The sequence below is a fragment of the Myotis davidii genome, unplaced genomic scaffold, assembly GCF_000327345.1.
Source record: "Myotis davidii unplaced genomic scaffold, ASM32734v1 scaffold436, whole genome shotgun sequence".
NCBI lineage: Eukaryota > Metazoa > Chordata > Mammalia > Chiroptera > Vespertilionidae > Myotis > Myotis davidii.
Window position 1 is genome coordinate 4386555 of NW_006292604.1, and position 11529 is coordinate 4398083.

General features: G+C 58.2%; 1 protein-coding gene across 1 annotated transcript in view; it reads left to right on the plus strand.

Annotated features, from left to right (window-relative positions):
• TIAM1 (T-cell lymphoma invasion and metastasis 1) overlaps window positions 1–11529 on the plus strand; it is a 72855-nt gene that overhangs the window by 22814 nt on the left and 38512 nt on the right. Inside the window, exons 3-6 of the mRNA XM_015565533.1 lie at window positions 1178–1300; window positions 1386–1706; window positions 8348–8572; window positions 10005–10253. Of these exons, the coding sequence (XP_015421019.1) occupies window positions 1178–1300; window positions 1386–1706; window positions 8348–8572; window positions 10005–10253 (918 nt within the window). The remainder of the gene's footprint in view (window positions 1–1177; window positions 1301–1385; window positions 1707–8347; window positions 8573–10004; window positions 10254–11529) is intronic.

Sequence of the window (11529 nt, forward strand, 5' to 3'; positions counted from 1 at the left end):
CGTGCCCTCATCACTGCAATTCCCTCTTAGAGTCCCTGCCTCCTGGTTCAGACACACCCCGAGTCCTGGGCAGGGACTCAACTTAGGGCCCCGGGGGATGGCATTCGGCCGTGACGGGCCCTGAGGTTGGGGTCACGCGAGCTCCCCGCTGACCTCACAGTCGCCCCAGCAGCCGTGTTAGGGGGACATACGCGGTGCGTCCTTTTCCACGGGGGCCTGGCGAGGGCGGGTTAGCCTTTGCTGGTCCTGGCGGGAATGAGGGGTGAGGAAGCCGGGCGGCTTCAGGGCGCAGCTCAGCAGCCCCGAGAGGAGGAGCCTTCTGCTCGAGGTGACCCAGCTCTGAGTGACGCGGCCGTGGGGACCCAGGCCCCGGGCAGAGCCCCTGAGCCCTTCGCTGCCCCCTCCCCGTTCCTCCTCGGCCTCCCGCCACCCAGCAGGGCTGCCCCGAGTTGCTTAGCAACCCGTCACTTCCCAGTTAAAACGCAGAGCACCTGGGACGGTGGGGTGGCGATTTCCCCGAAGATTCTTCCACTGTAGACAGAGAATTAATTAAAAGGAGATTTCACTTAGAATTAGCCCGAGCGTCTCCTGCCACAGGGAGCGCACAGGTGATGCTCCGGAGACGCAGGCACCAGGGCGTGATCAGGCTCAGGACGCAGCCTCGCGCTGGTTATTTTACTTTATTGTTTAAAGTGCCTCACGCTAGTCTTGACATTGGAACCAGGAAGTAGTGGAGTGAAAGCCTGTTTTCACCATCTCCTGTCACGGTGGATTGTAAACCCAGTGGAAAAGCTATAAACACAGAGGATGGGAGACCAGGGGGTGTCAGCATGTGCACCCCAGGCTGGTGGCCCCTCATTCGTGAGCCTCAGCTTCCTGCTCTGGGCTCAGCCTGTGGCAAGGACTGTCCCCTCGTTTCTGCTGTGTCTGCTGCTCGCCAAGGGGGTCGTCCTGGGGAGTGAGGGACGGGGAGCTGGGCTCCTAGCAGGGGTGCGGGGCGTGTTCCCCACAGTCCTTGTTGGTGGGGTCTGTCCCAGGCATCACGGACATTTAGCCACATCTCTGTCCCTGCCCACGGGATGCCCACAGCGCCTCCTCGCTCCCCCCACCCGCACGCCCGCACAGCAGGTAGAAGAGACCTGAGGCTCCACCCTCTCCCTCTCCCCTGACCCTGCAGCCTGAAGCCAGTGCAGCGCACGTGCTCCCCAAGGATGTGGCCCAGACACCCCGCAACCCTGTGTCCTGGTTGCGAATCTTGGAGACTCTAGGCAGAGTCTCCGGTGGGACTGTGCTGCTCACGGTGCCGTGTTCACCATCACCAGGGGCCCAGGCGCCCAAGGGCCCGCTGTGCCCTGAGGATGCGAGTGTGAAATGGCCTAAAGCAGAGGAGGAGGGGAAGACTCGAGGGGCCCGTGCGGGTCGGGAAGCTGCGGTTTAGACCTCGGCCTCCGCGGGGCCCACCCGCGTCTTCACAGGCTCCCCGACCCCCTGGGTCTCACGCGCAGTGTCCCGCCCTGTCCCCTCTGCCCGCAGGGTGCACGCTCCTCTTCTACGAGAGCGACGGCAGGTCGGGCATTGAGCCGGGCAGCGTCCCCAAGCACGCCGTGTGGGTGGAGAACGGCATCGTGCAGGCCGTGCCCGAGCACCCCAAGAAGGACTTCGTCTTCTGCCTCAGCAACTCCCTGGGCGACGCCTTCCTCTTCCAGGTTCGTGGGCGCTTCCTGTCGGGTCTGGGGGGGGTCCTTCCCGCCTCCCCCTCCCCCCAGCCCTCCCCTGCCCGGGTGGCTGTCACTTCTGGGTTGGGGGAGCTGAGCCGGGGGACACGGCTGCCTGGCGGGGGACGGTCTCACTGCGATCGCGGCGTGGTTCGCGCTGCGCTTTCGAAAAGGGATCGCATCCCGTCCTGCAGACAGGATGTGGGCTGTCAGGCTGTCTCTGTCATAACATGTTGTCTTCTGAGACACTCATTCCGTGAAAGTGACATTCCAGAGTGACTGAGCCGTTCCCCCATCGCCCTCCATTCCACCTTCTCATGTCTTTGTGCCTGACGCTCTGGAGCTGGCTGTGAATCGTATTGAAAGATGCGAACCCGCTAGTGACGGCGGGGCTGGCTTTGCTCTTATCGGGAACCCTTGGCGTGGGCTCCGTGCACTCCCAGCACCTCCTGTGGGGTTTGTCAGGGACTGTCCTTCCTTCATTTCCACCATCAGGACCCGCTCCGGCCGTTACTCTGTGCTTCCTGTGTGCTGTGCTCACCGCTAGTGAGCACACCGGGAAGGTGTAGTTCCTGTACTTAAAGAGTTTGCATGTTACACGGACCGACACAGGGAGGCCTGGGTGCTGTGGGGAGGCTGGCAGTGACGCGTGGGGAGCGTAGGGGTGGGTGGGGGACACGGCGTGAGAGTATCCCACGCAGGAGAGAGAAGCCGGGACAAAGGCCTAGGAGAGAGCGGTGGGTTATTGCACCACGTGTCTGGGTTTGGTCCCTAGCGTGATTTCTATTTAGGACATTAAAGTAATAAATATAAAATAGTGGTTTTGTTTGTGGACAGAAAAAAAATCAGTTATTCTTTCTTTAAATGTGTGATATAAAACACTCCTAAAGAAGAGCACACGAGACATAACCGCACGGCTCACCGAAGTATCGCCAAGTGCGTCTGTAACCCCCACTCGGGCCAGGAATAGACGTGTCTGGCCGCGCGTGAGCCGCCCTCTGCCCACTGCGACGCGTGCAGCCTCCAGCGGAATAGAGTGGATGCGCTTTCTCAGCTGAGCAGGACGCTTTGTTTATCTGGGAAGGTCTTCATTTCTCCTGCATCTCGAAGGCTGTTCTACTGGATACGAAATCCGTGATTGGCAGTGTTACTTCACAGCTTTGAGGAGCCCACTGCACTGCCATCTGGCCGCGGTGGCTTCCGATGAGCCGTCGGCTGTTAATGTTGTGAGGATCCCTTTTCTAGACGAGTTCCTTCTCTCCTGTTGCGTTGGGGAGTTTTGTCATTTGTCTTTAAACAGTCGGATTATAATCTGCCTGCAACTGTAACTATTGATGCCTCTCGGTTTATTCCATCTGGAGGCATTGAGCTTCTTGGGTGTGGGTGTGTGTGTGTTAAATCCCATGTGTGACGTTCTCAGCCATTATTTCCTCAGATAGTTTATCTGCCCGTTGATTGTTTTCCTCCTGGGACTCCCTTACGTTAATGTTGGTGAAGGCTGCTCGTTGTCCTTCATTCTTTGTCTGTTCTGTTCCCTGGACCGGACCTGGTTCCCCGGTTCTTTATTTCTCAGCGGAAATCTGCTTTTCAGCTCCTCTGGCGAATTTTTCGCTTTATTTATCTACGTTTCAACTCCAGAATTTATATTTAAAAATAATTTTGGTTTAAATTTCCCTGTTGAGCCCTAGCCAGTTTGGCTCAGTGGATAGAGCGTCGGCCTGCGGACTGCAGGGTCCCGGGTTCGATTCTGGTCAGGGCACATGCTCAGGTTGCGGGCTCCATCCCCAGTGGGGGGCGTGCAGGAGGCGGCCGGTCCATGATTCTCTCTCATCATGGATGTTTCTCTCTCTCTCCCTTTCCCTTCCTCTCTGAAATCAATAAAAATATATAAAATAAATTTCTCTGTTGATATTCTCTATTTGGTGAGATATTCTCAAACGTCTTCAGACACGATCTCCTTTGGTTCTTTGAAAATATTCGCAGTAGCCGGATTACTGTCTTTGTCCAGCAGCCCGTCGCCTGGACCCTCTCAGGGCCGGTTCTCCTGTCGGCAGCCGCGGGTCCTGGGCGTGTGCTACCCTTTGCTGCTTCTTTCCAGGCCGGACGTCCCGCACACCAGTGACAGCAGCGCTGTCCTGCCAGCAGCTCCGTGACTGCGCCCTCGCTGTCGGCCGCCCTCTCGAGCGTGTTTACAGTGTGAGTCGCGTGTGATCTTACAGCCACCGCGAGTTGGATTGTGTGTCCAGATTCTAACCTGTCAGTGTAGATGGGTGACACCGAGGCTTCCAAAGGCTAAACATTGGGCCCAGGTCACACAGTCGCTGAGTGGCGGGTCCTGGTTTAAGCCAAGCCCCCTTCCTCCGAAGCCTCTGACGGCCTCCGTGTCCTGTGTATCCGCGGTAACACAGTCAGCAGCGGCTTTCTCTCGTCCTTAGACGTCGGCCGCTCGCTGGGAATAGTTCTAAATCGTATCTCACGTGGCCGCTCTGGGTCCCTGCCGGTGAGGGAGTGATGGATCGCTTTCAGGACGCTCTCCTTTCCGATCGAATCCTCACCTGAGAACACGCACAGGGCGTCCCCAAAGATGTGCACACAGTTTGCATCCTCCTAAGGCAGTGTTTGCTAAGGTACATTTCATTTCCAAAGCCGACCTGTCAGCTGTGACAGTGTGTATACATCTTTCGGGGATGCTCTCTCGCTGTGTATGTATTTTAAATTGATTTTAGGGAGAGAAACATCAACCGGTTGCCTCCCACACACGCCCGGACCGGGGATGAACCCACAGCCTGGGTTTGTGCCTGATCTGGAGCCGAACCCGTGACCTCAGGCGCCCAGGACACCGCTCCAACCAGCGGCGCCACACCGGCCGGGCGGGACGCTCTCCTGTTCACCCGCACACCCTGGTGTGAATTCCTCTGGAAACGACTCTCCTGGCCACACATTGCTGGTAGAAGCTACCCTTTGGGTCACATTGAATAGAATTCTTTCGTGGCAACATAGGGCCTTATTCATGCAAACCTCTGTGCCTGCTTGTGGGTGGAGTGTTTATGCCAAAAAAACGGCCCTTGGGGGTCCACGAGGGCGTTCCCTACCTTCTGGTTCCAACCTGCATTCCTGGGACGGCGCCTGGAAGGAGACCTGTGTGAGTCTGTGTGTGTGTGTGAGTGTGAGAGTGAGTGCGTGTGTGTCTGAGTGTGTGTGTGAGTGTGTGTGTGAGTATGGGTGTCTGAGTGCGTGTGTGTGTGAGTGTGTGTGTGTGTGTAGGGGCCTGTGTGAGTGTGTGTGTGTGTGTGTGTGTGAGAGTGTGTGTGTGAGAGAGTGTGTGTGTAGGGGCCTGTGTGTGTGTGTGAGTGTGGGTGTTTATGAGTGCGTGTGTGAGTATTACCGGCTACGGGAGAAACGGGGTGTGTGTGCTGGGGGCGTGCAGGGTGGGACGGCCGAGTGTGGCCACTGAGAGAGCACGAGGTTGTGCCCGCGCCAGGGGCGCCACGCGCTGCCTTTTAGGTGCGCTCCCCTCTGCCGGGGGCCGGGCGGGGTGCCACCACCCACAGGGCACCGTCCTCTCAGCCCTCCCTTGCCCCTCCCTCTGCCCGTTACCGGGACCTTCTTTTGTGGCAATGTATCCTAATATTGTGTGTTCTTAAATATTTTTATTGATGTCAGAGAGGAAGGGAGAGGGAGAGGGAGAGAAACATCAGGGATGAGAGAGAACCATGGATCGACTGCCTCCTGCACGCCCCCCACTGGGGATTGAGACCACAACCGGGCCTGTGCCCTGACCGGAATCAGACTCTGGTTATGGGATAATTTACAGGTTGCTGCAGCCTCGTGGCTCATAGGTCAACACTCAGCCACGGAGCCGTGCCAGCTGCGGCTACTCTTGGTTTTTAATTCCTGTACAAATGCCTGGGAACAGGGAGCAGCCGGGGAGAACCGAGCCTGATCAGGTAGAAGTCCTGCAGCCTGTGTCTAACGCGGCCAGAACAGCGTCTCGGAGGGGGCGCCTTCCCGCAGGACCTGCTCTTCATTTAGAGCAGCGGTTCTCAACCTGTGAGTCGCGACCCCTTTGGGGGTCAGACGACCCTTTCACAGGGGTCGCCTAAGACCGTCGGAAAACACATATATAATTACATATTGTTTTTGTGATGAATCACTATGCTTTAATGATGTTCAATTTGTAACAATGAAAATACATCCTGCATATCAGATATTTACATGACGATGCATAACAGTAGCAACATGACAGAGATGAAGTAGCAACGAAAATACTTATATGGTTGGGGGTCCCCACAACCTGAGGAACTGTGTTAAAGGGTCGCGGCGTTAGGAAGTTGAGAACCACTGCCTTAGAAGGTCACTGGTATGAGGGCCCATCGGGCGTGCTATGAAGGGAGGAGGAAAAAGAGACTGGGAAGCAGACACCATCCCGTTGACTTGGGGATTGAACGTGAGGATACAAGTCCAGTGCCTGGTCCATGGCCGATGTGCAGTCATGGCGACTGACAGTGGTCAGTGCGATCAGACGGGGAACGCCCCCGGGCTCAGCCTGCACAGCCCCTCCAGCGGGTGCCCGTGGCAGCCCCGGAAAGTCCGAGGACTTGAGTTTTGCCTGGAGGCGTCTCCAAGCGCCCTGTCTGGCTCTGCGTAGACTGGACAGAGGTCCATGCAGCCAGCTTAGGGGGGTCTGGACGACCCCCCCACCAGGATCCGACACCCGGGACTGAGTAGGCACCGCCTGTGCGCGGCCCCTCCCAGCGGCTCCGCCTGCCCATTGCACGGCCACGGCCACGGACACGCCTGGGGAGCTCCCAGCTTTTCCACGGTCTGTGCTGTAAGCGAACGCCAAGTTCTGGAAAGTTCTTTTCCACGCTGGGTACAGGCGTTCTCTCTGGCGCCTTTTGCCGTATCCTCTGCTTCTGTCTTCTTCCCCAGAGTCTAGAGCAGCGATTCGCAGCCTTTTTCATCTTCATCCATCAACTAATTATCATAACTCTGAGGCACACCTAAAACTGTATTACTTTTCTGCCGATCTGAGGGGAAAAAAAAGGTATAATTTTGATTCATTCGCTCCAGACGGCTCTGTGTTGGCTGTTGTTGTTTTTCTGTTTGACAACCGAAGGGAGAGGAGGCCAGTGCCCTGGACTGAGCAGTCGGCGCATGAAACCTCTGGTCTGAAGCAAGTCTGCTTGTTGCCAGCAGCTCCTGTGCTCCGGCCGTCATTCAGGCGTCTAGGCCGCTCTCCTAGGACTGAGTTCCCATCTCCTCCTCCTGCCCCCCTGTCCCCCTGCCCCCCGTGCACCCACCTGGCCCGGAGCAGCCTGCCTCTCATTTTCTCTGCGAGGCTGGTCAGTTCCCGAATTTCCCGGAAACCACAGGCCCCGCGGAGTCATTGGGAGGTTGTGGGGTGCCAGCCCCTCAGCCTCGGCTCCTGGTTGATGAGGTGGCTCCTTTCTAGCCCTAACCGAGTGGCTTTCCCAGCGCCCCCGGCGGTGCTCACTGTGTGGCTTCGAGTCGGCTCTGCGGCAGCTTCCGGTCTAAGGGACGCGTTCAGATCATCTTGGACCCTAATTGGACCCCCTGGTGGTGTGTCCCTGTAACGTCACTTTATCCGCAGCCGTGACAGGTGGAGGTGGGGCCTCTGTTCTCTGTTGGCTGAGTGTCCTTAGTCGACAGCTAACGCCTCCAGCTGCCTCTCGGAGACACCCCGGAAACATTCGCCTTTGGTTTGGCATCGATTCCTTGTGGCTACGGGTCACCTCTGGGACGTGGGCACGGAGCCCAGGTCAATGCCTTTATCCTCGCGGAGAACCTGCCTCGCCCAGGGCAGCTGGTCGGCGCCACGCTGGTAGCGCGTCCCCTGCAGTTAGTGAGGGACACAGACACGCTCCCCGCCATGGCCCATGAGCTGAGCCGGGAATCTGTGCCCGAGAGGACCTCGGGGCGGCCCCTGGAAACCACCATGAGGTACAGGGGCAGCGAGCCCCGAAGGGAGAGCGTGTGGCCCCCCGGGGCCTGAGAGGAGGGTGGCGAGTGAGTGCAGGTGATGAACACACACACGCTGGCAGCCTCAGAGTCGAGCGCCCGGAGGTCCCACCGCCGTTAGAAGCGCAGTGCAGCCCGCGGCTGTCAGCTAGATGTCATGTATAATTACGCTGCTGCTGTTAGTACCATCCAGGGACTGTGCTACTCGCAGCATTTGCTTTGTTTTTATAGCATTTCCATTTGCATGAAGTCACTCTGAGCACAGTTTAAAGAATTCAACGAACTCTTAACACCTCGAGTGAGATTCTCTCTTTCCTCACTGCCCCCCCCCCCCCCCCAAAAAACCCCCCCCCCCCCAGCCTCCCTGCCCAGAGGAACGAGGCTCAACCGGTTTACCTGCGTGTTTGCTTTTAATTCCTTTTACCCTCATTCCTCATGCACATACTTAGGCTATTTCTTATTTGACTTTAGATACTAGCTCCTGACTTTCTGTTCCGATGATTAATACTTGGCGGCAGATACACAGCTGCCCCTCCCCCATCCTGCGTGTCCTCGTGTGAAAATGTAGGATGAGCTCCTTTTAGGATCGGCCCATTGGGAAGTTCTCGTTCCGATGGCCTAAGAGGTGTCCCCCCCGCACCCCCCCGCAGACCACCAGCCAGACGGAGCTGGAGAACTGGATCACCGCCATCCACTCGGCCTGCTCGGCCGCCGTCGCCAGGCACCACCACAAGGAGGACACGCTCCGCCTCCTCAAGTCGGAGATCAAGAAGCTGGAGCAGAAGATCGACATGGACGAGAAGATGAAGAAAATGGGCGAGATGCAGCTGTCCGCTGTCACCGACTCCAGGAAGAAGAAGACCATCCTCGACCAGGTGATGGCTCTCCCCGAGACTCACAGCTCCCGCTAGGCCGTGGTTCTCACCCTCGGCTGCACATGAGAGTCACTGGGAATCTTTCTAAAATCCTGATTGCTGGGCCTCATCCTCCGGAAATTCTGTTTCTGTGTTACTCATGTTGTGGCCCCACTCCATCACAAAGACACAGAATTTCCGGAGGATGAGGCCCAGAAATCAGGATTTTAGAAAGATTCCCAGGGGATTCTAATGTGCAGCTAAGGTTGAGAACCACTGTTGGCTCACACCCTCTTGGGTCAGGCGGTCGGCCTTCTGGGTCAGGCAGTTGCCCCCGTCTGATTTGGGTGGAACCCTGAGCCCTTGGGCGGCTCTCAGCTCCCGCTCTGGCTGCTGTGGCCACCGGGCCCCAGGCTGCTCAGTTCTCCCCGTGACGGGCAGTTTCCTCGCTGCTGCTCATGGTCGATTGTCAGGAGCTGGCGGAGCGGGAAGGAGGCGGAGGCGGACGAAGCCGTCCGGGTGTGTGCTGGGCGTGATCGGGGGTCAGGGCTCAGCGGTGGGTCCCCTCTGGACTCCTCAGTAAACGTAGGGTTCTAGATGTAGGTGGGCCCGGATACCACCTTCAGGAGTGGGTTTTTCCTTTTGTAATATGTTTTTATTGACGGGAGAGGGAGACGGAGAGATAGGACATCAATGGTGCGAGAGAATTACTGATCAGTCGCCTCCCGCACACCCTTCACTGGGATGGAGCCCATAACCTGGGCATGCGCCCTGACCGGGAGTTGAGCCGTGACCACCTGGTTCATAGGTCGACACTCCCGGGCTCCAGTCTTCCTCTTACATGATCTTATTTACTGTCACACCAGCTTCAGGGGCTAGGTCTTATTTTGCCCTAAACCGTAAGGAACTTCTGTGGTCTACCCGCAGGGGGAACTGTGTCCCCCGGAATCGGGCCGGCCCCAACCCATGTTCCCACGCCCCACCAGGTCCTCTCCACACCCCCCTGTCCCCACACCACGTGGGTGTTTGCTCTGCTCTTCAGCTCCCCTCTTTTCCTCTTCTCCTCGTCTCTGTGAGAAGCCAGCCCTGGTAGGTCACCTAATACCCGGGGCTGGACCCCCGTTTTCGCTTCCTCCTCCTGGTTTGTGCCCCAAGCCCGGCGCCGAGGCCCCTGTAACGCTGCAAACGTGAGTCCCCACCCGGGGGACCCTGGACCTCGTGACCTGTTTTCGTTTGTCGTACTGAATTCATGGCCCACGTCTGTGCAGAAACCACGCGGGCTGTGAACGCAGGGACCCTCCCCTGCCGGCGCCTGAGCACGTAGGGGACCCTCTGCACCCCCACGATGGACTCCGGGGCCTGGCAGCGTGGGTCTGTGACGCCTGTGCGGGATGAAGTGCGGTGCGGGCCCCCCTCTCTCACGTCCCCGCGTGTCCCTGCCGTGTCCCCGCAGATCTTCGTCTGGGAGCAGAACCTGGAGCAGTTCCAGATGGACCTGTTCCGCTACCGCTGCTACCTGGCCAGCCTGCAGGGCGGCGAGCTGCCCAACCCCAAGCGGCTGCTCGCCTTCGCCAGCCGCCCCACCAAGGTGGCCATGGGACGCCTGGGCATCTTCTCCGTGTCGTCCTTCCACGCCCTGGTGAGTAGCCGGCGGCTGTGGGAGGGGCTGGGTCAGCGCGTGGAGGTGGGTCCCGCTCTTTCCGCCGCCTGAGCCTGGGGCGGGGGGTGGGCAGGTCTTCCCTGACAGCCGGAAGGTTCCTGCTCCCGTCCCTCGATGGGCTGGTGGTTGTGCCGAGACGTGCGGCACCGTCTTGGGAGGCCTTCGCGGGCAGTGTTTGCTGGTAGCGCCTGCGCCCACAGGCAGGGTCACGTTTTAACCCAGCGCGCAGGTGTGTGTTTTGTGCTAATCCTCCCCGAGGACATTTTCCCATTGATTTCTAGGGAGAGTGGAGGGAAGGAGAGGCACAGGGAGAGGAACGTTGATGTGAGAGACACACATCGATTGGGTGCCTCCTGCACGAGCCCGCACTGCGGGATGTGCCCTGACCGATCGAACCGGTGACCCTTCAGTCCAAGGGCCGGCACTCTATCCACTGAGCCTGACTGGCCAGGGCCCAGGTACATTTTTTGTGTGTTTTTAAAAAAATATATATTTTTGTTGATTTCAGAGAGAAGGGAGAGGGAGAGAGAGAAACATCAATGATGAGAGAGAATCATGGATCGGCTGCGTCCCGCACACCCCCTACTGGGTATTGAACCCGAACCCTGCGTGTGCCCTGACCGGGGATCAAACCTGACCTCCTGGTTCATAGGTCAAAGCTCAACCACTGAGCCACGCCGGCCCGGCCCAAACGCACGCTCTCTCTCTCTCTCTCTCACGTGCAAACTCACACGTATGTGTTGGATGCAGATCTCCCTGGGGACCCCCCCTCTCACTTTCCGTGGTGGTCAGTGGCAGATGGAAACCGGAGTCTTCCCTCCGACGTTCTTGTCTGGGCTGCTGGCACCTTGCACACAGCTCACTGGGGTTTAGTTCCTTTTTTTTTTTTTTAAACAAAACACAGCTTTCAGTGTCCTTCCTTCCGCCTGAACCAGGGCAGGCTGTCGTGGACCCCCGGCTCTCGCGTCTCCTGCCTCCTCCCTGCTTGGGAGGGGCGGGTCCGGGGACCTGCATCTGATCTTGAAAGAAGGTGGCGCCTGCGACAGAATGTATCTGAAAACCAGCTATTGGAAAAACGTCGCTCTGATGCTGAAAAATATTGGCGTCATCGACAGAAAATGTCTAAAGACCAACGTGCCTTTGAGGTTGAAAGAAGGCGGTAGCAACGAGCCCATGGGCTCGCTCCGCGGGGCCTCTGACGGGCGGGGGTGGAGCTGGGGACCGTGGTCAGGTGTCCGAGGAGGTGGTTTGTGGAAACGGAGCGGAAGGGATGGACTCGCAGGCACCGGTGCGCTGCTCGGGTGTCTGTGCTGACCCC